At 55.4% G+C, this 26,471-nt stretch overlaps 3 protein-coding genes and 1 long non-coding RNA gene across 7 annotated transcripts; 3 read left to right on the top strand and 1 right to left on the bottom strand.

Moving 5' to 3' along the window:
• Positions 1–123: 123 nt before the first annotated feature.
• Positions 124–7,635, top strand: DBNDD2 (dysbindin domain containing 2). Of its 2 annotated transcripts, none has more exons than XM_080406041.1 (4): positions 124–718; positions 5,495–5,650; positions 6,116–6,259; positions 7,050–7,635. In XM_080406041.1, the coding sequence occupies exons 1-4, from the start codon at positions 421–423 to the stop codon at positions 7,250–7,252; spliced, it is 801 nt and encodes a 266-aa protein (XP_080262167.1). In that variant the 5' UTR covers positions 124–420; the 3' UTR covers positions 7,253–7,635. The 2 variants fall into 2 exon arrangements, with proteins under 2 accessions (XP_080262167.1, XP_080262166.1); XM_080406040.1 differs by having other exon boundaries at positions 494–718; positions 7,044–7,635.
• LOC308071122 lies at positions 3,599–18,480 on the bottom strand. 2 transcript variants are annotated; one of them, XR_013930991.1, is made up of 5 exons: positions 17,817–18,480; positions 7,029–7,210; positions 6,090–6,218; positions 5,483–5,628; positions 3,599–4,873 (listed from the first exon to the last, which is right to left on the bottom strand). It is a non-coding gene; the product is annotated as an uncharacterized lncRNA (long non-coding RNA). The 2 variants fall into 2 exon arrangements; XR_013930992.1 differs by lacking the exon at positions 17,817–18,480 and adding an exon at positions 8,426–8,906.
• PIGT (phosphatidylinositol glycan anchor biosynthesis class T) lies at positions 8,946–14,434 on the top strand. Its single transcript, XM_080406023.1, has 12 exons — positions 8,946–9,213; positions 9,572–9,749; positions 10,609–10,736; positions 11,202–11,302; positions 11,459–11,545; positions 11,804–11,891; positions 11,980–12,077; positions 12,375–12,540; positions 12,648–12,848; positions 13,391–13,556; positions 13,689–13,772; positions 13,904–14,434. The coding sequence occupies exons 1-12, from the start codon at positions 8,961–8,963 to the stop codon at positions 14,154–14,156; spliced, it is 1,803 nt and encodes a 600-aa protein (XP_080262149.1). The 5' UTR covers positions 8,946–8,960; the 3' UTR covers positions 14,157–14,434.
• Positions 17,258–25,742, top strand: BLCAP (BLCAP apoptosis inducing factor). 2 transcript variants are annotated; one of them, XM_080406049.1, is made up of 2 exons: positions 17,258–17,517; positions 24,076–25,742. In XM_080406049.1, the coding sequence occupies exon 2, from the start codon at positions 24,164–24,166 to the stop codon at positions 24,425–24,427; it is 264 nt and encodes an 87-aa protein (XP_080262175.1). In that variant the 5' UTR covers positions 17,258–17,517; positions 24,076–24,163; the 3' UTR covers positions 24,428–25,742. The 2 variants fall into 2 exon arrangements, with proteins under 2 accessions (XP_080262175.1, XP_080262176.1); XM_080406050.1 differs by lacking the exon at positions 17,258–17,517 and adding an exon at positions 18,682–18,833.
• The last annotated feature ends 729 nt before the right edge of the window (positions 25,743–26,471 follow it).

The raw sequence follows: 26,471 nt of genomic DNA, 5'->3' as shown, positions 1-26,471 counted from the left end.
TGCCAAGGAGCAGCCTGATGTGCAGGGCTGAACGTGGGAGAAAACACCCCAGAGCAGGACCTGCTGCAGGATGAGGGTCTCACAAGGCTGGAGGTGAGCTGGGGAGGGAGCCCATGGCCCATTCACGCAGCGTGCCGTTGTCTCTCCCGCGTGAGTTGGGCATTTAAGAAAAGAAAAGCAAAAAAGACAAAGCCTGGACGGTAACTGTGCTCCCTGCCCAGGTACAGCCACCCTGGCCCAGCTCTCACCGGAGCACAGCACCTGCAGCCAGGCGCTGCTGGGGCGGCTGTGGGGGGGGGGGGGGGGGGGGCGGCTCTGCGCGGACCCTCCTTGGGGCCCAGGGACCCTTCATGGGGACTCTCCACGGGTCCCGGCAGCGCAGAGACCCTCCGCGAGCACCGGGTGCCGTCCACCCTCTGGATGACCCTCCCCGGGGGCCGCAGACCGGCCCCCACCCCCTCCGCAGGACCCCCCCCCCGCTGGGGCCGGGCAGCTGCCGGCGGCGCCGCCGCGATGCCGCGGGGATGGGCGCGCTGGCACCGCCCCGCGCCGCGCACAGCACCGCCCCGCAGCGCAGCATGGGCGAGCGGCCGGCGGCGGCGGGGGGGGCGGCCGCCCCCAGCTGAGCCCAGCCGCCCCGGCCCGCTCCAGCCCATCGCAGCAGCCACCCGCCGCATGTCCGGGCCCGGGGCGCAGAGCCGCGGCCGGCGGCTGCCCGGTAAGTGCCGGCCGCGGGAGGGGAGCGGGGCACCGGGCGGGCAGGGCTCGGGCTGCTCGCAGCCCCTCTCATGCTCCCCGCAACACCTGCCCGCTGCCCCTAGCAAGGCAGCGATGCCCCCCCCTCCCCGCCCCCGCATCCCCCCAGCCCCGGACGCCCCCCAGCCCCCGCTGCGCCAACCTGCTGCGCCGGCCCCGCTCCCCGGGCTGCGCTGGGCAGGGGCTGCCCGGGAGGCGCCGCGCCTGGGATGGGGATGCTCGGGGCGGGGAGGGGGGTTTCCTGCCTGGGAAGCGGCAGAGGTCGGGGACCTGTTGGCCCACGGGCTTGTGGCAGAGTGGCATCGGTCCCCCTCGGAGCCCCGAGGCCCCCGGGAGGAGCGGAGCCCCCCGCACCTGTGGGGTTTTGGGAAAGAGGAGGCTGAGCAGAGCGAACGCACCAGCGAGCGCAGCAGGGTGGGCGGCAGCCGGGGTGACGGGGGGCTGGCCGGGGGACAGCCTGCCGCAGGTCCCCGCCGGGTCTCGCACGCCGTGCTGCCCTCCTGGCTTTTTGGTCCTCACGCCGCTTTCTGCATGAATCCAGGCAGGGCCCCGTAAATAGCAGGGTCTTATGACACAGCCTCCGCTGGGGAAGGAGCTCTGGGCAGCAGGGATATTTTTAGTGCCGAGACTCAGGGGATTTGGAGAACGCTCAGAGGAGCGCAGGCGATGAAACCGCGGCACAGACAGGGGTTACAAGGTGCCATGTCCTCCCTCTCTCGTTCACCCACCCCCCTGCTTTCCCCAGCAAGCAACTCTGCCAAAACCACTGCCTCCCTCACACTTGCCTGGTACATTTCCTCTCGCTGGGGCTACGGTTATTTTTTGCTGTGCTGCACCACGAGGTCAGATGTGCCAATCGAGACAAGACTGTGCAGGGAATTAACACTCAGGCAGCCAGCGTGTTCAGGCATCCCGTCTCTGCACAGCCAGGCCCTGCGTGATTCTTTGGGGCATTCCCAGCTCTCCACACTGGCTGCTTCTCCCAGGGCTGAAGATGCTGAAAGCCCTTGGGATTTACCCTTGCCCCACAGCGGTTTTGCTGGGGCAGGGTGATAGGGAAAGGCTTGCAATCCTGCAGAGCCTCCTGGAAGGTGCTGTGGCAGCCAAGGAGCTGCATCTTCCCCCAGCTGATCTCCTCACAGCACTGCATGCAGGGACTGGGCAGCCAAGGCGTCGTCCAGCAAGCTGGGCAGCTGTGGCGTGCCCTGGGCCTCTCTGGAGGAGCGGAGCCAGCGGTTCGGGCTCTGGGAAAGCACAGGGAGAAGGGCAAAAGCTGGCTGGGCCAGCCTGCCCCAGCTCTCATTCACCAGGGAACTGGCCCATGCTTGGAGTGACCCCTCACTTAAACTCTGCTCACCTCCCCATCACCCCCTGTCCCTTTCCACAGCCCAGATTATTTTTCAATACCTTTTTTAAATCCCTCTAAATCTCTGCAAGGTGTTGCAGAGCCATGGCCTTGAGAACAGGCCGTCCCCATCCTCGCCTGGCCTTCTGCCTCTGCTAACAAGCCTTCTCCCACCCCCAAATACACCCCTCCTATTCACTGGCACAGAGGGGCGGTTGTGCTGGGATCCCACAGACTAAAGAAGAATGAAAAACGCATCCCCTCTCAGTGGAAACATGATTGAAGCAGCCAGATAATTGAACCATGCTCCACTCCCAGCCCAGATGCTGGGTCGGAGAACACCCTGAGCTGGTGCTCTGAGCATTCCCAAGCCCTGCCTGGCCCTCACCCCATGCTCCTTGCACCCCAGGAATTGCCCCTCCCCCAGCCTGCTTTGGTGAGGGTGTGGATGGGGGAGCTTGCAGCAGTTTGTTTCACAGCCAGCCCCCCCAACGCCTTTCCCCACCACGGTGGTGGCCGTGAGCCCACACCATGCGAGGGCTGGTTCCTCGGTGTGCTCTGCCAGAGAAGAGGGGCCAGTGGGACCAGCGTCCTTGCCCACAACCCATGCTGTGAGCAGTTGCCCAGGAGCAGATGAGAAGGAAATCCCTGCCTGCAACTCCGAGGGGGGATCCTGCCCTGCCCGCCCAACCTCTGCACCAGCGTTTGGCCCTGGTTTCTCTCCAAGCTGTGCTCGTTAATAGCATGAGAGCCGGAAGGATCTGAAGGCAGCGGGGCACTTGGTGCCTTCGCAGCCGCTCTGGGCGGTTCAGCCAGCGGGGAAGAGCCTGGCTCTGAATGCTGATCAGCCTCCAGCCTCTTGGCTGAGTGGGCTGTAGTAATAACCATGATAATAGTAATAAAAGCCAGGCCACCAGCAGGTACCGACAGATCCCCCACGGTGCACAGGGGCCGCATTGTGTGTGCGAACGTGTCCCGCGGTGGGAACATGCCAGCCGGATGAGACAATCCCCGCGACTGACAGCCGAGTGTGACTGCCCGTCACATGGGGAAGGGCCGCGGCAGGGAACGACGCTCTCCTTTATTTCCCTGGCAAGGGATGCTGAGAGGCAGCTACACTAGCTGGGCTGTTCACCCCCGCCAGGCCCGGAAGAGCCCCGGGAGGAGGGAAGGCTCTGTCCCCGACTCTCACCGTGGTCACGGGTCAGGCAGGGCCAAGCACAGCCCAGCTGCCGTCTCCTGCTGCTGGTGTTCCTTACATAATGGGATCTCAGTGCTCGTGCCCGACTCCACGGCGAGAGCTCAAAAACAAGTTCATAAACAGGTCCTGCTAATTTCTCCCACAAGAGAAATCCCGGTGCCCACAGGAATGCTGCCACCAGCACCCATCCTGACTCTCCCCAAGCACTCTTATCCCAAGTTTCGGTCACGTGCCAGGGAGAGATGAGAACATTAATGGCACAGATTAACCACACTCACGGCACTTGGGACAGCACCCACTAGCATTTTGGTTTATTTTGTAAGTGTGCTGCAGGAGGATTTAGAGACTTTCCTCCTTACCTCCATGCTGGAGTCCCTTTGGCAAGATGTTGCATGGAGAGCCGGTCTGTCGCCCTGAAGCTGGGAGCCAAAGCAGCCTCCACCTTGAGCGCGGCATCCTGAAGCTGGAGCCCGATGGGCTCTCCTCAGTTGCAGAGCTGCCAGAGTTTGCCATGGATTCAGCACAGCTGGGCTGGGGAGTAGAGCTCTGCCTGGGACAGACAGGACAGGGCTGGCTCTAGCTGCTGAAAGGAGCCAGCTCTGTAATCAGCGCCCTGGTCACCCCCTCCTTGTCCTTGGCTCCATTCTCTTTTGCACGTAGCACAGGGGAGAGAGGAGGTTTTTGCTTTACCCCCGTGGCACTGAGCTGCTTCACCAGCACGGTGCATCTGCCACCACAGCTGTTAGCCTGGGTGCTGCACAGCGCACCGAATCTCAAGTCTCGGCACCAGAGCAGGCACCCAGTGCTTAGGTCAGACATACCGAGGCAAAAGCCCCTTCAGGCAGCTAGAATCACTGCCCTGGGCATCAGGAAGATGCTGAGCATCCAGAAGAGGACCAGAGCCTCTTCCAGAAACCACATGGTGACTGGCCCTGAGTCACGGTGCATCCCCACACTGTGCTGCAGGCACAACCCAGCCTCCTGGGGCAGGTGCCTGCAGATGATGGGGTTTAGCTGTAGCATGCCCCAAAAACAGGGTGCAGAGGAGCCCTGGGAAGGCTCTCAGGAAGATTGATCTCCAGGACATCTCACCAGGCCCACTATCTCTTCCCTGTTTGGGTCCTATGCTGCTACATATTGCTGGCAGCCTGGCCCCTGCTATCCTCACCCCCACTCCTGCCAGACAGGGTGGGGATGCTGCTCCCTCTGCTCCCGCCTCCCCAGCCTGGAGGAGCAGAGGGTTTGGGCCACGCTTAGGCAGAGCAGAGGATGTTTGTTTGGTTTCCTTGGTTACTGCACCGCCTGCTCCAGTAATCACATTTTCCTTGTGCCGGATGGGCCAAGAGGAGCAGAGAGGAAATCTGGAATGGCTGAGGTCAAACACCAGCCTGGGAACAGCCGGGGCCACCAACCGCAGACCCTCTGTGCCATTTGGGTCTGCTGTTGTGGGTACCCAACTGGAAAGGGTAGTACCAGGCCCAGAGATGCAGTGACAAGCTCCTTCAGCAACAGCCCGAGGGCTCCCATCACTCCCTCCTGTGCAAGCCGAGGACACAGGCACTGGCGTTGAACTGCAGGAGGAATTACAGGAATGAAAATGTTTGTGCAGGCAGAAGCCAAGCTGGCTGTGCAAGCCAGGGATGTGAATGGGGGAGCCTGCGAGCGTGGGTGCGGCTGTATTTATAGCGACAATGGCAGCAGGGGTGCGCGTGTGCAGGGGTGACAGGGTTGCTGATGCCTTTTATTCCTTATGCATCCCCTCAGCCCAGAAAGCCTGGAGCACTAATGCCAGTTCTTGTCCCTGGGAGTTTTTCCTGTTGTTAGTGTTCACACACAACCCTCTGTTTTGTAGCAAGGTAACTGAAACCTAAACACGTGCAAACCATGGCTGATCTCATAATAACGCCCTTTTCCCTCCTCGACAATTCATTTCAGCAGTTGTGAACACAGCATATGAGCTCCCCACTCCTGACTATCCTGCATCTCAGAAGCAAGATCTGAAGCTGCAGCACAAGTGCTGGTGACGCTGCCATTCTAGTGCATAACATCTATTCACAGTGAATTAGTCAACTGGTAAAGCAGAGGGGAAGGAAATCATCTACCCTCCAGCACAGCCTTACTGCGTGAGCTGGGACAGGCAGAAGGGCTTGGGCAGTCCTGCCTGGTCTGACCCCCCTCACCTTTCTCCCCAGCTGACATGGAGCAGGCGCAGCGGAGCCTGGATGCAGAGCAGATGCAGCAGCAGCAGCTGAAACTACGGGACCGGCAGAAGTTCTTTGAGGAGGTGTTCCAGCATGATGTGGATTTCTTCTTCCCTATGTCTCACCTGCAGATAGAACATCGAAGACGTAAGCGCTGTGGGCAACAGCACTGGGCTGGGGGTGTTTCAGGGGACAGTGACACAGGCGTTAAGAGATTGGTGAGATATCCCCAGTCTAAGGGCAGCCAGGGACACACATGTCTTGCACTGAGGCAGGACCACACACACTGCGTGTGGGCGTGCTGTGGATTACTCACACCACTTAAATCACTGCACATGGGCACCCAGGCTGGCGCCCTGCATAGTCACTGGCTTCAGACAGGCTCCTCTAGACAGCAGTATGGGGCAGTGACAAGGACTGCAGTGAGACAGCAGGGGCTTCCAGAGGGATGTTTTAAAGAAACGTGATTTTCCTAAGTGCCTCTTACAGCAAGCAGAATCCAGTTCCCCATGGCAAGGCTGGCCTCCCTCCTGGCATCCTGCCTGTACAGGGCTCACGATGACCTTTGCCTGGCGGCAGCACTCACCTTTTCACTGGCCTCTGTCTCTGCAGCCCCCTTAGGCAGCATTTCCTCCATGGAGGTGAATGTGGACATGCTGGAGCAGATGGACATGATGGACCTGTCAGACCATGACACTGTGGACGTGTTTCTGGGCTGTGGGACAGAGGAGAGCAGCGTTGCTGGGACCCTGCCAGGTAATGTGCAGTTGTGTGCCTTTTGCAGGCCAGGCTGGGAGCCCTTCCTTCCCCCAGTGCCCACGTTGGCTTGTTCCTCAGCCCTGGCCACCCTGCGTGCAGATCCACACATGCTCATACAAAGACAGACACTTGGTGCTGGGGTCTGTGAGGCTGCAGGGACCTTTCCCTGGGCTGGTCCACATCAGTACCCACCTCTGCAGCCCAGAGGTATAGATCCCTGTAAATACCTTATGCTGCAGAAGAGAGCCCAGGCACTTTACAGAATCTGTGAAGCAAATTCTCTTGTCCTGCAGCAGCCAGCATCTTGTCACGATTTCCCAGGTCCCCACCGCACTGCAGAGCTCAATGCACCGAGTGGGAAGGCTGTAGGACCCCTCTATCTCCCAGCCAGATGCCAAGGAGCTAGGCTTGGGTCCCACAGGGAAACCCGGGGTGCCAGCACCTTCTTCCCCATACACACACTGTACTGGTTCACTGAGGCCAAGCCAAATGTCTCCTGCCTGCTGCAGCCAACAACTTCACACAGCATAGTTCCAACCCGTGCTTCATGCAAGACGCAGAAGGCTCCACTGCCAAAAACGGGGAAGGAATGTGCAGCACTGCCCAGAGCCAAGCCAGGGGCATGAGGTTAGGAGCAGCCATGGCAGCCATGTGAGGGGCAGCCAGGAAAGCATAGCTTGCCGAGGAATAAGATGTGTGTGTTGGAGGGACTATCCATGGAGCTTAGGGAGCAATAAACCTCCAGAAGCCTTTTTCTTTCTCTTACCGCTCTCTCCTCCAGGGGCAGATGCCAGCCAGTGCCCAGAGGAAATCACCCTGCAAGTGCCCAGTGGAGCAGAGAGCAAGTCACGCATTTCTTCCACATCCTCTGTCTCCACGGATCTGAACAGCCTGGACACCAGCGAGGAGGGGGCTGAGACCCCTGTGGTGCAGTCAGATGAGGAGGACCTGCAGGAGGACAGTCCCAAAAAGCAGGTTGCAAAAAGCTAGCAGCCAGCTTTGCCCTGCTCCCAGCCTCCTTTGTATGGACCTGCCAGCCCAGAGGAAGGAAAGCTGCTGGCACTCAGTATACCCCATCCTGGACTGCTGCCCTGCAGGAGGGGAGAGATGATTTTCCCCTCCTCTCCCTTTGCAGGTTCTCCTGGCAGCCAAAGGAGAAGGAAAGGGGTATTGTAGGCTCCCAAAATTAACTCTTCCAGCTTTGCTGCTAACACTCCCTGCTTCACTCCCCCAAAACGCTCAGTGGCCCACAGCTCCGCCATTCCCAGAAAGCAGCTTGGGACCCTGGCTCCCCATGCTGCTGACAGAGGTCCTGTCCAGACAAGCGTTTAACGATGGCATACAGAGAAATAACACTCTAATCTAAACAAGAAGTGGGTGTGTGTGTTAATTGGGAGAAAACAGCACTGGGGGTGAGGGTTATTATGAGGATTGCAGGAGGGAGAGCAGTGTAAAGACAGTGTGCTATGGGCACCATGTAGTAGCAGGTGAAGCTGGCTGTTGCACAGCCCAGCTCCAGCGCAGGGACGGTTCCTGCGCCCGGGGTAGGAACAGGCAGCACAGACCTCGGCAGAGAAGAGCTGCTGTTAGTGGAACAGGTCACCCTACCGAGCAACTTGGTGCTGCCCCCAGGAGCGAGAGAGCCAGCGGCTGCAGTACTGACACAGCTGACGTAAGCAGAGCTGCTGGTGACCTGTAACTACCTGCCATGAGTACACTGGGGGATTTCCCACGCAAAATAGCTGAGTGGAGAACACCAGCACATGGAGCACCAGTAGCAACTGCTCCCCCAGCACAGCATGAGGGCAGCAGCCCTGGCTGGAGGCTGCTTTAGAGGAGCAAAGAAAGAGCCATCAAAACGAAACCATTTTGCAGCCTGCTACACTTGTTCCCTGCAGGACAGGTGAAGAGGAGCCAGGCACAAAGCTAGCCTGAGGCCCGCTGCCACTATCAGTGGCTGCAGGCCAGGAAAGTGCTGTCCCTGCTCGGGCTGCGTCAGCACAACCGTGGTCACCCCCATGAGGAAAGGAGCCTGGGAGATAAGTGACAGGAGACAGGGAACGCTCCTCCTCCTGGCTGCTTCCCAGGGGGTGTTCAGGCCTTCCTGCACTCTGTCCTGTGCCAGCCGACGCTTCATGAGACTGGCTGGAGCGCACCAGTTACCTGGGAATGGCCGGCCAGAGCGGGAGGCATGGTGAGCTCCATCGGACCGCTGTCCCCAGCGCTGCCTCGCTGCAGCTCGCTCCCTCCCGGGCCGGGCCCAGGCTGGCCGGGGCTGGCAGCCAGTGGAAGCAGGGTGCTTCCCGACGGCTCTGCGCCCGGAGATAGACGGTGCCCTCCGGAAAGGGGACGTCAAGGAAAGAGGGAGAGAGCGGGAAGAGCTGAGACGAGGAAGTCACCCCGGGGACAAGTACACCCTCTCGGAGCCCTGACGCATGGCAGCGCCTTGCAGCGAACCGGCGCCGCTCAGGCCGCACAAGCGCTTCCCCTGCAGCACCGATCCGAAAAGCCAGGGGAGGGAGCCCTCGGGGCGCACCCCACAGCCAGCCGCCCTGGCCGCTAGGCAGGCCCCCCCACCCCCGCCCCGGGCCGGGCAGGCCCCAGGCTCGCTCCCCGGCCCCTGCGAGCGGGAGCCCCGCCGGGCCCTCACCGTGAGGAAGGAGGCGAGGCCGGGCCTGGGCTGCGGCGCCGCGTCTCCATGACGACGCCGGAAGCGGTCGCCATTGGCCGCGCGGCCGGAAGCGGAAGTGGGCGGTGGGGCGGCGGGATGTTGGCGGCGGTGCTGCTGCTGCTGCTGCTTCTGGCGGCGGGGCCAGGGCGGGCGGGCGCGGGGCGGGCGCGGCGGGACGCGCTGCGGGAGGAGCTGCTGCTGAGCCCGCTGCCCGCCGGCGACGTGGCCGCCACCTTCCAGTTCCGTACGCGGTGGGACGCCGACCTGCAGCGCGGCGCAGGTAGGGCGGGGCGGGGCCGGGCCGCTATTGGCTGGGGCGCGGCGCAGGGGGCGGGGCTATGTCGGAGGGGGCGGGGCTGCACTGGGATGATGACGCCACCGCGTTAGCGGATGACGCCAGCGTGTGGAGTGATGTCAGAGCGGGGATGCTGAGGTCAGCAGGAACGGGGCAGAGCGAGGCCGCGGGGGCTGAGGGTTGCGGTGACATTGGCACGAGGGGGCTCGGTGCGGTGATGCAGGCAGGCTGTGAGTGATGGTGTGAGCTGCCAGGGTACGATGTTGTGTCTAGTCGGGCCCTGGTGTGCCATCAGGGGAGGGGGCCGGGGGATGAGATGGGCAGGGGCTAACGCTGCCCACAGTCTCTCACTACAGGCTCTTCCCGAAGGCGCTGGGGCAGCTGGTGGCGGCGCTGGGTGTGCGGGAGCTCCACCTCGCCCTCACCCAGGGCTTCTGGCGCACCCGGGCCTGGGGGCAGCCACCCCTCCAGGCACCTGCTGGTGCTGAGCTCTGGGTCTGGTTCCAGCCCACCGTCACCGAGTAGGTACCCCGGCTGCGGGTCTGCTCCTCTGGGTCTCCTCTGTGGCCACCACTTCCAGGAACTGTTGTCCTTCTCACATGAGGCAGCCACAGTGTGTGTGGAGGCCTCCTAGGTGGGAAAACATATGCTGGAATAAAGTCCCTGCAACCCCCGGAGCAGCTCCAAGGAAAAGCAGAATGTAGCCCCTCTCAGGGCATGGGGCAGAATGTGGTGCTGAGGGCAAACCCTTGTTGACTAAAGGAACAAGTAATTCCTCTGTGGGCTCTGTGATGACAAACCCCTTGCTGCACTGATATGACAGGGTTATATCCTGAGCTGTCATCCATGACTCACTTCCTTTGACTTCCATCCAATACCTGTCTCCCTTAGTACACAGCCCCTCTTCGAGCCACAGCAGCTCTCTGTGGACTCACGGAGCTCTCTCCTCACTACAAGTGGCCCATTCCAGGTCTGCTGGTCAGGTCAGCTTTCAGAGCTGTACCAAAGTGTTGCTTTAGGTCTCACAGCCCCTTCCCCATACACTGCATGTCACCTACCGCGTGCTCCCTGCTCCTCCCAGGCTCTTTCCTCACATACCAGCTGCACCCACCACTGGGTCCCTGGATGTGTGAAGCCCTGCCAGCCCAGCGGCTGCCCCCATGGTGAACATTCCCCAGGGCTCATGCATTGGAATAAAATACCAAGAGAGCTGGAGAGTGCATGAGCAGCGGCCTCTACGTGCACGCTCCTTACAGCTTCTAAAAGCCAGCATTTTATTTATTTTTGTACAGCCAGGTGTATTTATTGAATGTCACTGACTTAATGCTTGTTCCAAGGATTCGAGCTGCTGAGCAATCTCTGCTATTTGTTCTCACACAGTGTTGACAAAGCCTGGAAAGAACTCAGTAACATTCTCTCAGGAATATTCTGTGCTTCTCTCAACTTCATTGACTCAACCAACACAGTCACTCCAACAGCATCCTTCAAACCCCTGGGCTTAGCCAATGGTAAGCTCAGCCTGCACATGGCTATCCAGCTCTGCTCTCTCATTCTTGCCTCTAGCTTTTGTTTTGCCCCATGCCACTGCAGGCAGTCTGGGTGCAGGTCCTGCAATGACTCGGGGTCCGGGTGTGTACAACAGGGTTTGTTAACCTCCTCCTGGATGTGTTTCCTGTCCCTACGAATGAGGCTCGGATTTGAACACAGGAAACCCACAAGCAGTATGTGGCAAATGCTCCCAGGCCCTTGTCTGTCTCTCTGAAAAGTATTTTACGAAACAGGACTAGAGGATTTAAGGCACTCATGAAAAAAAATATACTAGAATATACTGTTACCTATTCTTTCCAAACCACTCTGAACTCTGGCACTTCAGGAATTTTGAGGGGGTGGTGGGCTATGGGGTGGAACAGCTCCGCTTCTGCTCTCATGCCTGTGGCAGTACCAGCCTGTTGACCCTCCACTTTCCTGCCCAGGGACAGATCACCATCTCCTGCGATACGCCGTCCTGCCCCGGGAGGTTGTCTGCACAGAGAACCTCACACCTTGGAAGAAGCTGCTCCCATGTGGCTCAAAGGTAATGCAAGTCCCGCTGCCTCACTGGGCCACTCCTGACGGCGCTGGGTTCCCAGCAGCAATCCAGGAATGTGCACTGGGAGGTCTCAGCAGGGCCTTTCTCTCAGTGGGAGCAGAGAACAGATCAGGGGCTGAGTTTCTCCTTTTCTCCCTGCAGGCTGGGCTTGCTGTGCTGCTGAAGGCCGAGCGCTTGTTCCACAGCAGCTACCACTCGCAGGCAGTGCACATCCGCCCCATCTGCAGGGTAAGGGCGAGCTTGGCTCAGGGCTCCCTACTTTAACACCCCCCAGAGAAAATCCAAGGCCTTCTTGTGACACTGCAAGGTGACACACCGGTTTGCCCAGCTCCCCTGCGGTGGGTTTGCTGTGTCTATCACAGCTGTTGTCCTGCTTCTCTGGTTTCACCTGCGTAGGGATGGGATTCCTGGGAGTCCTGGTGGAGTTCCAGCTGTGTCCTCCCCCTCTAGAAGGTGTGATCAGGGCTGCCTGTCTCTCTTGTCCAGGATGCCTCCTGCCTGGCTGTGTCCTGGGAGCTCAGACAGACCCTTACTGTGGTGTTCGACACCTTTTCCAGTGGCCAAGGAAAGAAAGGTAAGCTTGGCAGCAGTCCGCTGTGGTCCTCGAGTGCCCCCAGCCTGCAGCATTGCACTTTGCCTGCCACTGACTTTGCTTCCCACAGACTGGTCCCTCTTTAAGATGTTCTCTCGCACACTTACTGACGCATGTCCCCTGGCATCACAGAGCAAAGTCTACGTTGACATCTCCCCTAAGAACAAGGTAATGCTCGTGGGCCGGAGAACAGCCCCCTGCCCCCCCAGTTCAGCCACTTTGTGTGGTTCTGAAATGTCCTCGCGTCCACCCCCTGCACGGCCGGGCCCCACCGGAGCCCACTGGGGCTAACAAAGGGAGGTGGTTTCCCTCCTCTGAGCAGGGCTGTGGGGATGTGCGCGGGTGTGTTCGTAAGAGCACCAACAGTGGGGTGGGAGAGCCCAGGGCTAGCCCGAGGGCCTTTGCCCAGTGCTGCCAGCTACTTCGAGGGGCACTTTTCCTTTCGTGGTCCATTTGCTTTCTCAGGAGAAGGAGCTACTGGAAGTGACCCCCCCTCCGACATCTGTACATGAAGCTATTGTCCAGGGAGACAAGAGAACCTATGCTGTCTATGACCTGCTGAGCCCCTCACTCTTCAATACGTCTCGCAGCCTTAATGTGCAGCTGAAGTGGAAACGGCCCCAAGACAGCTGTGAGTGACCAGAACTTCACTCCATCTACACCTCCGGTCAGGGCTCCAGGCCTAAAAATCCCATACCGTGCCCCGCCCCATTCCTGTGTCCTTTTATCTTTTCGCAGCGGAACTGCCGACACCCATACTCCATGCTCAGCGCTACGTGAGTGGATACGGGCTGCAGACCGGAGAGATCAGCACTCTCATCTACAACACCCACCCGTACCGGGCCTTCCCCGTGATCCTGCTGGAGACCGTGCCGTGGTATCTGCGGCTCTACGTGCACACTCTGACTATCATCACAAAGGGAAAGGAAAACAAGCCAAGTAAGTAAACCCTCCGGAGAGCACATGCCACCCGATTCCCTTGGCACAAGCGGCTCATTCCAGAGATGGTTTAGTCCCTCCCTTGGGCCCCAGTGATCACTGGGAAACTGGACTGGGAAACAAAAACATCTCAGGATGTTTTTCTAGTCTTCAGTTCAATGCTCACAGCAGATGAGACTTTATTAAGTCTTATACTAAGTTTTGTAAGAGGCGCATGGATGGTGTTTCATAATCCAACAAGGGTCTAAACAGAACTGAATTGATTTTCATAGTAAAGGAGGCTCAATTTAAAACAGATGACTGGGTCTTACTTTGCATTTCTACCTTTCCTTGCGAACACCTGACTTGCATGGGTCATCAGCTCTAAAGATGCCAGATTTAGCCTTAACACATGCTTTTTGCTAGCTGTGCATCTTCACTTGCCCAGAAGACCTCTCCTAGGACAGTGGAAGCAGGAGCACCCACCCCATGGGAGATGTCCAGGCAACGTGAACTTGTCCAAGGTGCCCCCCGCTGCCACTGACGCGTCTCTTTGCGGTTAGGTTACATCCACTACCAGCCAGCCCAGGACCGGAGACGGCCTCACCTCTTGGAAATGCTGATCCAGCTGCCAGCCAACTCTGTAACCAAGATCACAATCCAGTTTGAGAGGGCCTTATTGAAGTGGACAGAGTACACACCTGACCCCAATCACGGCTTTTACGTCAGGTAATGACATAACTTGGCTCCTCATTCCCTTCTGGGCCTCGGGTAGGACTGCCCAGGTTTCTGGGGATGCGAAAAACTCTTGTCATCTCTTTACTGGCAGAACTGACACTAGCACATCCTTTGTCTCCTTAGCTCATCTGTGCTTAGTGCTCTGGTGCCCAGCGTCATTGCGATGAAGGACGTGGATGTGGAGCAGAGCCCTCTCTTCACCTCGCTGTGAGTGTGCCTGTGCTGGGGAGCGGGGCCATACAGCAGTGCCTGCATGCTGCCGCTGTCATCCCATCGGGTGAGCATGAAGCAGCGGCCCTGTGCGGGCTGACATTCCCTTTCCTGATTCCACTCTCCAGGTTTCCTTCCTCTGATGGCTCCAGCTATTTTGTGCGCCTGTACACTGAGCCACTGCTGGTGAACTTGCCAACGCCAGACTTCAGCATGCCCTATAACGTCATCTGCCTGACCTGCACTGTGGTGGCAGTGTGCTACGGCTCCTTCTACAACCTGCTGACTAGAACATTTCACGTGGAAGAGCCAAGCCGGGGTGGGCTGGCCAAGCGGCTGGCCAACGTCATCCGCAAATTCAGGGGTGTGCCCCCCCTCTGAGAGAAACCAGGGCAGCTGGCGCTGGCCACGGAGACCCAGGGAGCAGAGTGCTGCTGCCTCTTGTCTTTGCTGGAAGCAGCCTGCTCCGTTTTGCTGCCTGCATCTCTCTTCGGGATCCAACAAGCTGAGAGATTGCTAACACAGGAAGATGCTCTAAACCCACTGACTACTGAACTGCACTGCTACAGGATTAGGAAAGGTATAAGACTTCTGTTTGAGAAGGGGGTAACTTCTGTGCTGGGAATGATGCTGGAAGTAAACTTGAGCTGTTTTGTACATTTTTGCTGCTCCTGGTTGGTTTTACTTTCTCAGCCCCACAGGCAGAGTTGACCCTGTAAGATTCTGCAGGCTGCTAAGTCTCTGGCACGCTACCCGAGTCAGCTGGGAGGAGAGGCAGACATGGCAAGGGGAAGGGGTGTGATCTGCAGCAGACAGATGGGTTCATCAGCTCTACCATCTCACCTTCTACAACTGCCACATTTCACAACTCCCTCCTGCCACACTTCACCACATCTGAGCCAGTTTGCAAGTTAATTGTTGGACATGGTGTAAGTCTGTCCCCTCAGCCATGGCAAGGATTTATTTACTTTCTCAGGAAAAAGCATCTTTTGCTCCCAGCTTCTATTTGCAGTGTTTTGAAACCCACCCACCAGCTCATTCCTCTGCTGCAGCACAAGATCCTCCTCTGCCTCCTCAGTATAAATTCCACACATCTGCCTGACAGCTCCCCTGCACCCACAGGGTCCCCAAAGTTTCGCAGAGCCTCCGGGCTCTGCACACCCCATGTGCTGAGCTGCGGCCAGTTGAGCTCTGCTGGTGGGTGGCAGCCTCAGCCCTCGCAGAGCCCTGGGCTGGGAATACAGGAACACTGGCACCACTCTACTCTTCAGATATTTTCATAAAATACAAGGTACCGCCTTGCTGCAGTTCACACAGAGCAGTGAGAGGACTCTGTGGTGCTGCTCGGCCTCCAACAGTGCTGTTCCCAGGGGTATGTCCTTTGCATCTCGGATGTGGCTTTTGTGATAGGAACAGACACCTGCCTACAAGCAGCTAAACAAAGCACAAGGGAATCATTGGAAGAAATATTCCCCAGAATCAATGCGAAACACAGCCAGGGGTCCTTTAAAAGCTTCCGCTTGAACAGAAAGACCACAAAACCCCTGTTGCCTCCTGTCCTGCACAGAACAGTCTGTTCCCACTGGCCTGGAATTACCTTTATCTTCCCTCCTGGAGGTGCCCTTCTCTGCAGTTCTTTACAGATCTGCTCCATTGGATGGCTCCATGCAGCCTGCAGAGCTGCCGAAGTAGGGGAGCTTGGGATGCGACAATCCTGGGAGCTCACGCTGCTTCCAGCCACAGGACTGCTGCTACAGCTCTGCTAGCCAGGGTTCCAGTGCAAAACGGAATTTCTTTCTAGAAAGCTAGAACTACAACCAAACAAAACCCAAGCGAGCATGCAGCTCCCACAATAGCACAGAGGCAGGGGCTTGCAGCCAGGAGTCTCAGGCATGAGGGTCCACGTTGCAGCTGGCAAAAGGATTTGGAGAGCTCAAGTTGTTTCAGGTTGGGTCTGGTATAAACCCCACAGACTGCAACCATCAGCATGTGCCAGAGCAGCTCAGAGCAGCCGAGGTCCCCCCAGCCCGGCTCCCTGGGTGAAGCATGCATGCTCTGTGTGTTAGGTGGGATCTGGCAAAGCCCCCCTGAGCACCGAGGCCAGCACCCATGGATGCTGCTGGCACCGCGAGCCAAACCAATCAAAAATAGCGCAAAAACCACAACTCAGTTGTCACTCCTGCAGAAAAAAAAGGTCTCTGTGCTGAGGACGATGAGGGCAGCCTGTGCCGGGGCCAGCTGGGAGCAACCACCGGCAAAGGGTGCCAGAGCTGGCATCAGCCAAAGGCTTTGGGGGCCATTCCCATGCAATACCATAAATCAGGAATTTAAACAGCCCATAAAGAGGCCAGCCCAGGGTAATAGCAGAGCAGGGGGGGAAACTGTCCCTGGCCAGATTCACACCTGACAGGCCATGGAGGGAGCGGGTCTTATCACACCCATCAAACGCATGGGCCAGCCAAGTGGAAAACCCTGCGGGAAATGTGGGTGGCCCTGCAATCACAGCTAGGTGGCTTTTAAACAGCTGGGGAAAAGTGTTTGGGGTGTTTGTCCTGGAATGTTTCTCTCCCTTTGCTCCATGGCCCTTTTGGGAACGCAGCCGGAGCTGGGCATGGCTGAGCTGTGCTCGGTAACATGCTGCTGGGTGTCCTCAGCAAGAGGGGCTGGAGCTGGAGCGCTCGTGGCAGCCCAGGCTTTGCTGCCAGCCCCCTGGCACTCGGCTGGAGGGCTGCCAGCAACCTGGGGTTCAGGGAAGCATCGAAGGGGAGAAGCCGCGGAGCAGTGTCTGCTCTACCAATCTCTGAGACATTGCGCCAGGAAGGGTGCAGGTGCCCATGCACCTGCAGCATCAAAAACTGGGGCCAACTGGGGCTGGATGGGGCCAAGTCAACAACAAAAGCACATTGCCATGCATGACAAGGAAGCAGCATGTAAGCAAGCCTAAAAATAGTATGCAGTGCAGTGCAAGAAAGCATGGACTTGGCATGCCACGCAGTGCCAGCTCTGCGAGCACACGAACAGCATGCAATGGTGTGCAAGGACACATGCCAACTGCATGCAAAGCAAAGCCTGCAAACAGCATACAACCACATGTAAGCAAGCATACAAAACAGCCTGCCCTCCACGGAATCATGAAAGTTGCCTGCGAAAACGCAGTGCCCTTCGCTGTACAAGCGAGCAGGCAAACAGCATGCAAAGAGCATGCGAAAATCTGTGTGAACGGCACGCCATAAGCACGGTGCGAGCATGCACAGCACAAACCCCGCCATGTGCATGCAAACCCCGCGCAAGGCAGGCCGGCGAGAAGCGTGCCATGGGGTGCAAAGAAGCGTACAAACGGTACTTTACGTAGAAAAAATATTTTATATATATATACCTATACCTATATATATATATATGTAAATACGTCTGCATTTTGAAGAAGCAAGGGACCGCTCACGCTCCACCGCGCGAGGCCGCGTGCGCCGCGCTGCCCCCTCCCCCCGCGCATGCGCAGTGCCCGTCGCGCCGGGCTGCCCTCGGCGCTGCCTGCCGGAGCGGCGCCCCCACCCCCGGCCGCCGCCGGAGCTGCTGCGCGGCGGGGCCGGGCCGGGCTCCGGGACAGGCGGGCGGGGCCCCGGTGGGACGGCGGCGCCCTGCCGGGGCGGGCGGGGGCCGTCCCCCGGGCGGCGCGGCCTCTCCCTTCCCTCCGCAGGGTGCGGCGCGGGCCCGGCACGGCGGCGTGAGGCGGCGGCACCGCGCCGTGAGTACGGGGGGCAGCGGGCGGGGCGGGGGGTGCCCGGGGCGGGGGGTGCCGCCGGGGCCCAGCCTGCCCCCGGGCCGGCGGCGGGGGGAGAGGAGCCCGCTGGAAGCGGCCCGGCTGCCAGCGCAGGCCTGCCGCGGGCGGCCGTGGCCGCTGGGGCCCGGCGGGGCCCGGCGCGGGGGCGGCGGGGCAGCCGCTGCTGCGGAGATGCGGTTTCAGGCTCCCGAGGGCAGCCGAGGGTCTTGGCGACCCGACGTGGCATTTCAGGACGGCACTGCATGCCCCCCCCCGCCCCGTACCTCTGGCCTCAGCAGGGCCATCCCGTAGCTCGCTGTGGCACCTTCCCACAGCGGAGGCAGGCCCGTGTCCCCCCAGGGCAAGGCGACCCTGCGACATCCTTTTGTCTGGCGGAGCGCACGGCCCTCCGCAGCGCTGCTCTGCCCGGCCAGGCGCCCTCCCTGCAACCCCGCGGATGCTTCGGGCTGGTGACGACAAAGCAAATTTGCAAGCTGTTCTGTTGTGTAAACGCTGCTGATTCCATCCCAAACACAGAAGTTCAAGAGAAGATTTAAAAACGAAGCTGTTGAATGCAGCCCGCAGCTCTCTGAACTCTACTATGCTTCATTACCCCGTACTGAAACATTACACTGATCTTGTAAATGCTGTTGTAGCAGAGTAACTTCTGCCTTTCCAAGCTATGCATCATAACTACCTAGAACATGTTGCCAATACTGCATTTTTGCCTCTCTTTACTGGACACACAGAAAACTGGCCTTTATCAGGCTGTATTCAGACTTCTGAAGCCTGTTGAAGGCACAAAAAGTAGAAAAGAGATCCAGATTAAAACTAAAAATAACTTGTGTTTTTCTGGGGACTTGGAATGGACCTGGAATTCATGATATTCAGCAGTTAAACAAAGGCAGAGGGCAGGAGTGAGGATCACGGAGAATTAACAGGTTAGCGCAAATGAAAGTGGCAGTACTTCAGATGACAACTGTCAATGTTGACATCTCTTATAACCACAGAGCTGGCTGACTTACGGTTCTGCTGTGATTTACTGTGCAGAGAAACGGGGATCACACTGCTGCCTTCCCACTCGCAGGCTTTGCTCACCCTGGTGCTGAGTGTGCTTCGGTCCAAAGGGAGTGGACTCTGCACTGCCTGTGGAGACTGGCTAATCAATCTTCCAAACAGTAACGAAGCTCGGAGAGCAGCAGTGGAGTGGCTCAACAGAGAGCTTCTGCTCTTCATGAAATGGGTTGCCGTGGCATGTCTCTAGCTTGAGAAATCTGAACACTTCATAACCCCGAGGCTTGGTTAGTCAAGGATTTGCTGCTATTTTGGAAACTTTGCAATTGTGTTGCACCATTTCTTGGTCTACATCAAGTGTTCAAGGCATGAACTTATCAAAGGCTGGGATAAGGCCTTTGCCAAAAATTGAAGACTCACTTTTTCCAGCTGAGTCATAGCAGCATATAAGGCTTTAAAAACCAGGAAAAAATAGCAGCAAGGCCAGAAAAAATCCTGAAGAAGTTAAATACCTGATACTGAAATGGGTCATAAAAGTTTGAACAGTTATGGTTCTTGGCATTTTGGGGAGAGAGGGTTGGCATCTAGAAAACTGGTTTCCTGTTGCTTTTTTTTAACTGAACTCCTCAAACTCATTACTTGTTGTCTCTTTCACCCGTTCCCCTGCCCCTCAGCAATGCTTTGGATATTGTGTATTGTTTAGCAGCTGTTTTGGGTGCTACCTGGTGTTTGAGAGTTGGTTTTGAACACAAGCTGGCAGCATGAAGGACTGCCTACACACATCAGTTCAAGTTATGTCGCTGCGACAGGGTTTTTGATTTAAACAATTTTAAGCAAACTGTGCTACAGGTGAGCCTTATAGGTAAGAAGCTCAGTGCAAGTCCCTCTTAAGTTTATGTGCACCATGTAACTGGAGTCATTTTTATTTAGACAATGCAGCTTTTCATTCCCAGGCAGAAACTCTGGCTTCTGGGAAAGGGGAAGATTGGTGCCACCACCACCCTGCCCTCAATAAAAATGTTGCTTGGTCTTTTATTGCAGACCTTTCAGCTGCCAGCCTGGGTGACTATTTCTGTAGCATCAGCTGGGGAAGTTCCTTGCAGACGGTGCTGGTTTAATAGCTGCTTTAGTAAGGTCTGAACAAGCTTACCTTTTAAGTGCTTAGTGAAAGCCGGCTGATTATTCTCCCCTGTCAGGGTAAATGGACTGTTAAGGAATTAAGACATTCTTGAGAAAGGTACAGACTTGGTGTTGGCATACTGATGTATAAAATCTATGGTACAGGAGCACCTCTTGGCCTCTTAATTGCTGAATTAGCTTGTAGAATGCCAAGGAACAGCTTGCTAGCTCCTCAGATGGATTTATTCTAAAATGTGACTGATCCATTGCAAAGTACTATAGACTTGTGCTGTGCTACTCGCTTTTGCTGTAACTCAAGTTTTGTTTCTGGCTGGGAAAGGCGTGCAGCTACCCTCGCACTGGAATTTTAAAATCCTCCCCACAAACATGTGCCAGTAGGAGCTGGTTTGGAATGGTCTTGGGAGGGAAGATGACAGAAAGAAGGGATGCGAACATGATTGTAAGCTGGTTAATAAGCATGTGGAAAAGTATTTTGTGTTTGCTTATTGGTGAGGTGTGCAGGGAACCTCCCCAGGCTGTTCCTCTCCCTGCAGGAGCAGGCAGGGAGGAGGCAGGGAGGAGGCTCTGGCAGCACATGGAGATCAGTGGAGCCACCGAGGGCTGACTGTGGGCAGAGCAGCAGGAGCATCACCTGCTCTCTGCTGCTGAGGAATCTGAAACAAGTTCAAGTGGCTCTCAGAGCCGTGGAGGAGCGAGAGGAGGCACTGGCGGTCAGATGACTTGAGCAGGAGGACGAGAGCAGTCTTGAGGAGAGCAGGACACCAGGCTGGCTAAGGAGGGATGAGTCAGGCAGGGGAGAACAAGAGCAACTGGTTGAGGAAAAGCAGGATGTGGTTGTGAAACAGAGAGGTGGTAGAATTACTGTTGGGTGACAGGTTATTATTTGCTCTGGGAGATGCTAATCTTTAGCTTGGATCATCAGGAGGGGACAAAGACAACAAGGTAGGAATTTTTCATTTGCAAGTTTCGTCTTGTTTGAGAATCTAGGCAAAACTGAATATTGGTATGCCTTTGAGACGGGACTGCCCATCCTGGGCACCAAGGAGAGTCACAGTTCCCAGCTCACTAAAGAGCTGGTGGTAGCAGGAGATGTTGTTTCTCTTTGGTCAGTAGCATGGAAAGAGAACTTTGTCTCATTGCCAGCTGTATAAAGGAATCTCTGGTGAAGAGCTAGGACAGTATGTAACTAGTAGCACTAGTGGAAAGTCCCTTGAGGAAGACAGAGCTGCAGAAGTCTCTAGTAAGCAGAGGTACCTTTGTAGGATCAGCTGTGGGATACAGCAAAGGGTCTTGAGCCTTTAACTGGCGGATCGCAAAGGGGTGCAAGAAGATTGAAGCAAACTGACTAGAGATACAAGACTAACTGTTCTAACGACTGCATTTGTTAGAAGTCCAAGAGGTTTGCAGATTGAAGGGCACTGACAGTGAAACTTCGTTAGTAAAAATAACTGCTATTAAGTCATTCTTTATTCTGCGGAGTAGTTGCATTGATTGCTACAAGCCACTGGCTCTTGCAGGAAATAACAGTGATTTACAAGTGGGTAACTTGTTCTAAGATGAATTTATTTTTGTAGGAAGTGTTTAGGCAACACTTACATGCTTAGAATCAACTTGCTCTTTAGAGCATTACCGCTTAAGTCTCTGCTGTGGTGAGGAGGCCAGACAATGGAGTGGAATGCAGCTGTGTCACATATTATGATTATACTCGAACTGTAGTCAGTTGTAAAGTTCAGGGGCTAAAGGTTCAATAGCAACACGTGGCCATATGAAAGCTGAGAGATTTATGACATTAGTCCTGGAAGATTTTAGAGCTTTGTTCCAGCCTTGTGCTCTTCTAACACACATTGTCTTAGGTTGGCTTTTATCCATTTTTTTATTATAGAGACAGAAAGCCCAAAGCAGTTGCCTGTAGGCACCTTAAACTAAAGCTTCAAGAATGGGCCACACGTGTCCAGTTACAGAAGTCAAGCTGATGTGACTTCAGGGCTGGATCTCGTGAAAGTATGATGTGATATTTATGCAGTGATTTGTACTGCTCAATGTTTGGAGCACTTCAGAAAGAAAGACTGTAAGAAACTTCAAGGAAGGAACATTTCAGGAGGATTAAGGCGGTTGCAGACCATTGATTTGGTGCAGCTTTGTTGTATTCAGTGCAGTCTGAACTAAAAAGTTGGGTGGTGGGGTTTAATTACCTTTCTGATCAAGTATTTGTTGTTAAATCTTTTCCCTCCGTTCTTCCCCTTGGAAAAGAGTTACCTAATGCTTCTGCAGTACTTTTACTCCAGAAACATCTACGTGGTTCACAAAGGCTAGCAGACATCATGTTTTGTTATGAAATAAATAATCCTTATTGCCAGTTTACAGATGGGGGAATAGGCTTGGGACTAGACTTGCCCTTAAAGGTACAACTGACCCGCATAAAACAGGACTAACGTTGGGAGTTTTATTCCTTTGGCTTGAATTTATCCATACTGCAATGTAAAATAACTTTTCCCTTACTCTTCGGCTGCCTAACTGCAGCTTAGTTTTACTAACTGAACCCCAGCTGCCCTCTCTCTGCTGGAGAACACTTTCTTGCAGGAGTGACAGCACAATATACTTTTCCCCAAAATACTCTTTTCTGTTTGCCCTGGTGGAGATTTTGGCCTGCATTCTCTCTTGCTAACATTAAATTAGATTCTGCTGCTAAGAACATGCAAAGTGGATGGCAGCGTGCTTCCCGTTCCTGACAACGGAGCAGGGTGGTACCTGCGAGCTTGCAGAGCTGTAAGACAAGTCTGACCTTAGTGTTTTTTTGGAACTGTGCGTGGTTTTCTCTTGGCTTTTCTGTGCAATCCCTCATTCTCTCTCCATTCTCCAGGAAATCCCTTCTCCTGCCAACAGGAGCCAGTGGAATGTGCTGTTTGTTTACCTTCTCACTCCTTCATCCTACAAACCTTCCCACCCCCCATTTGTAATCCCTAGCAGGCTGGGCTCAGGCCTTCTTCCTTCTGACAGAGCACTGCTCAGTTGAGTATTTTCAGATAAAAGGATTGCTGCAAGAAGCTGTACTGACCAGGGTCTACTTAGTAGGGGTGAGGCTGTGGCACTCTGCAAGGCTGGAGCTGTCCTCCTGCCTGTCTTTCTGTGCCCTGGCTGGCAGCTGCTTCGTTCAGTGTTGCTGCATATCATCATGATGTCCTGCAGGATGGCAGGGAACAGCGCGCTTCCCAAACTCTTCCCTTTTCCAGCACTCCTCTGCATGGTTTTACCTTTTTGGGGCAGCAAGCTAGGAGTACTCTCCTCTGATGGTTTCCCTGTTGCATGAACTGAAGGAAAACTTGCAGTTATTCCCTCCCAGCAATACTGGTGTCTTCTAGTCTGACCTGCTACCCCAGTCCCAGACTGCTAAACTCTACTCAGCTGTCCCCATTCAACAGTTCTGGCTCTGTAAAAACACCTGTAAGGCATTTATTACTTTTAAAGCCATCTGAAGTTCTTTAAGATGTTTGTACTGCTTAGAACTTAAAAAACCCTACATGCTTAGTGTAGTTGATGTGGTTGCTAAAAGTAGAAGCATGTTTTCTGGACATGTAGTGTGCTGCCATTGCTGCTTAGAGCCCTTAAAGCTCACTATTTTCCACAGGGTTTTATAATAATCCAAATGAGGAAATCCTGTGTTTACAGCACTTAGGAAAATTGCCGTTTTGAGACTGTCCCCTCTTTGATCTATTCACATACTTTGTCTTCTCCGACTTTAGCTGATTGGCAAGGATTATAAATCCCTTAAGCAGGGACTGTCCTCCCCTTTGTTTTGCAGCCTGGACACGGTCAGGGCTTTCCTGGGTAGCTCCATGTACAGCTTGAATGTCATGCTGTCCTGGTAGAAGACTTTATAATGGATCTGTGTCCAGGGAGGAAGCAGTCTGCGTGCTTAACGCTTCCTAGACATTTTTTACATTAATGCTTCCTTAACACTTCCTTGTAGCACCTAGCAGTTTACCCCTCATTGCATTCCTCTATATCATCACTGAAGTTTATGGCCGGTTTGGATAGATGGGTGTGCGGGGAGGGCTGTGGCAGCTTGTTTTCCTTTCCATTTCCCCCTCTCCATTTCTGTTCCTGAACTATGCTGAAGAAAAGGGTCTCATAGGTCCTAGCCTGGGTAAAAGGCTGAGGTGGGGAGTGCACAAGTGGTACGCTTCTACACTAGCAGTAGATAATGGTGTCCTCAGCTGGGAAGCAGAGAAAGCAGGAAACTTTCCACCAGCAGTGAGGCACGCCAGGATTTAGTACTGGGAGTTCAAGCATCAGCATATGATTCTTGGGAGCAAATGAAGCTGTATAAGAAGGATGTTGATTTTTTTGCTGTGTTTCTCTGATGGTCTCACTTTTTACCCCTCCCTACAGAACAGCCTGCCTGCCAGAGGAGTTGCTGGACACTGTTTTGGAGCACATCTGGTTGCTGCTGCCGCAAGGCCCCAGCCAGCCAGCCACAATGTACTGCCTGCAGTGGTTGTTACCTGTCCTGCTCATACCCAAGCCCCTCAACCCAGCATTGTGGTTCAGTCACTCGATGTTCATGGGCTTCTACCTGCTCAGTTTCCTCTTGGAACGGAAACCTTGCACGATTTGTGCCTTGGTCTTCCTGGCAGCTCTATTCCTCATCTGCTACAGCTGCTGGGGGAACTGCTTCTTGTATCACTGCACAGGATCCCAGCTGCCAGAATCGGCTCATGATCCCAGCATAGTGGGCACCTAGAAAAAGATGATCTTCCAGTCGGCTGAGGGCTCTTGTTTTGCTTTTAAAAAGGGGGTAGGGCTAGGGAGGAGGGAGGGGGTGTTAGGCATGTGACTGGAGTAAAAACAGCCTGTTTCCTGTAACTATGTGTGGATTGGAGTGGCAAATTCCTCCCACTCAGCCTGTGAAACTCGACTTGTTTACTGTGTGAACTCTGGCAGCGCCACCTGCTTTTTTAGAAGCAGAATTTTTTTTTTTCCTTCCTGTATCACCAGGATCAGACACCAGCCCTCCTAACTGAGAACTGGTGGAGGCCCGAGCTGCTGGCCTCTGCCCAGCTGTTGCACGGTGGTGGAGTTGTGTGTCACTCACTTGTCTGCATTAGGCCATGGTGGTCTAACTCAGGGCTCTCAGCCCACTGATCCTGCTCGAGTAGCTACAAGATTCTCTCCGTCTTTCTCTTTGCGGGGAGCCAGCCTTCCTGCCTTGCTGATCAAGGGCAAGCTCAACAGCTCACAGATGCACTGGGCCAAAAGCTGCTGGAGCCAGAGGCAGTTGAGTCATCTCCTCCTGCTCAGCCTGCCAAAGAGATGCGTGCACTGCCGAAGTGCTTTCTGAACTACTTATGCTCCGAGATCATAGCCTGAAAGCCTCAGTTATGCTGCTGCTTTTATAAAGCCTCACAGGTTGTGGAGACTGTCTCTTCCCCTCCTCCTAGATTTCCAGGGTTTACCGAGGACTGTTGGGTATGCTGTGAGATGTGGGGTGTTGAAAGCCACTGTGAACCTCACCCTATAAAACTGATGCTAGCCCAAAAGGCCAGGCGTGGGCAGGAGAGGATCTGGAGGTGGAGGCATGGCTTGAAGCATTAAATGCTTCAGCCATTTTCAGTGATAGCATTTTCAGGCCAGGGGTGACAGAAGGTGCTGGTGCTACTGACTGGAAGGGAAGAGGCTGGAGGAGTGCCCGGTGCCTCCACCTGCCCTGGCAGTAGGATGTCAAGAAACCTGGGGGGTGGTGGGTTAGTCCCACAGCCACAGCTGTGCAGAGCTCCACCCTGCGTGCATCACTCTACAGCCGTGGCTCCTGGGGCGTCCAGCCTGGGACAGAGGTTTGAGAAGCCTTAGAGGTTAACACAAAATACTGCCTCTGAACTTTAAAGGTTTTCCTCCCCTTTGCCATCTCTTTGTCTTTACTTCAGTCTCATAGGGGAGAGCAGCAGAAGTGGCTGTTGCTGTCCTGAGGAAGTTCAAGCTATGAGGTTGTGAAACTTCCAGAGTATTGTTTGTTCATTGCACAGCTGTTCAAAATGTTTAATAAAGCTTTATAAACTTTGGTCTATGGCCTCCTGCCCAGCATGATGCATTGACTGCTCATTGCAGATGCCTTAGCCCAGCGATCATGTGTCTCTGTATTGTTCTGTTCCCAGCACAGTAACCCCGGAAAGTCTCCAGCAAGAGACAGAGCCTGTTCGCCCCGTAGCTCCCAGTACTGACTCTTCTTAACGGTTCAACCTGACCGTGGGCAGACAGAACCATACTGGTGATTCCTAACCAGACTCATCTTGCAACCAGAAGTGACCTCCTGCGTTATGTGTATCTCTGCAGTTTCGTGACAGATTCCCCCTTTCCTTACTGCTTATGAAACTAAACCACAGAGCTGTGCCCTGAAAGCTGCTAATCCCCAGTGCTGGCAGGGTGTTATCTGATGGGCACCTACGCAGTGTAAGCACGTCCCACGACACCGTGTCTTCCTGACCTGTCCTGCTGTGGGCAGAGACCAGGCTGCCAGAGCCATCCAGGGGAGATGTGGTTGTGGGAGATGTCCCCAGCTCCGGCCATGACCCCACGTAGTACTGGGGGGGAAGAAGGGGGCACATGCTGCAGCCGGACACAGGACTATCGGACACTGCAGCGCCCAGGAAGCATCTTGGAGGGTTAAAGGGGTGGGAGCTGTGCTGCCAGAGCTGAAACAGGCTTCCTCTACCCTTGCGCCACTGAAGCCCGAGTCCAAGTTGGAGAGGGTTCAGGGCGTATTAGTGTTTACATGTTTAAGAAAAGTGTTT

Source organism: Falco punctatus (assembly GCF_963210335.1).
Source record: "Falco punctatus genome assembly, chromosome: 10".
NCBI classification, from domain to species: Eukaryota; Metazoa; Chordata; class Aves; order Falconiformes; family Falconidae; genus Falco; species Falco punctatus.
The sequence above is the reverse complement of the archived record's forward strand: the minus strand, read 5'-3'. Positions and strand labels throughout refer to the sequence as shown.

Coding starts and splice junctions, on each gene's coding strand:
- DBNDD2 (XM_080406041.1), top strand. CDS start 421: ATGACCCTCCCCGGGGGCCGCAGACCGGCCCCCACCCCCTCCGCAGGA. Junction 719..5,494: donor CCGCGGCCGGCGGCTGCCCG/GTAAGTGCCGGC, acceptor CTTTCTCCCCAG/CTGACATGGAGCAGGCGCAG. Junction 5,651..6,115: donor GCAGATAGAACATCGAAGAC/GTAAGCGCTGTG, acceptor CTGTCTCTGCAG/CCCCCTTAGGCAGCATTTCC.
- PIGT (XM_080406023.1), top strand. CDS start 8,961: ATGACGACGCCGGAAGCGGTCGCCATTGGCCGCGCGGCCGGAAGCGGA. Junction 12,078..12,374: donor ACATCTCCCCTAAGAACAAG/GTAATGCTCGTG, acceptor TTGCTTTCTCAG/GAGAAGGAGCTACTGGAAGT. Junction 13,773..13,903: donor AGCCCTCTCTTCACCTCGCT/GTGAGTGTGCCT, acceptor TCCACTCTCCAG/GTTTCCTTCCTCTGATGGCT.
- BLCAP (XM_080406049.1), top strand. CDS start 24,164: ATGTACTGCCTGCAGTGGTTGTTACCTGTCCTGCTCATACCCAAGCCC.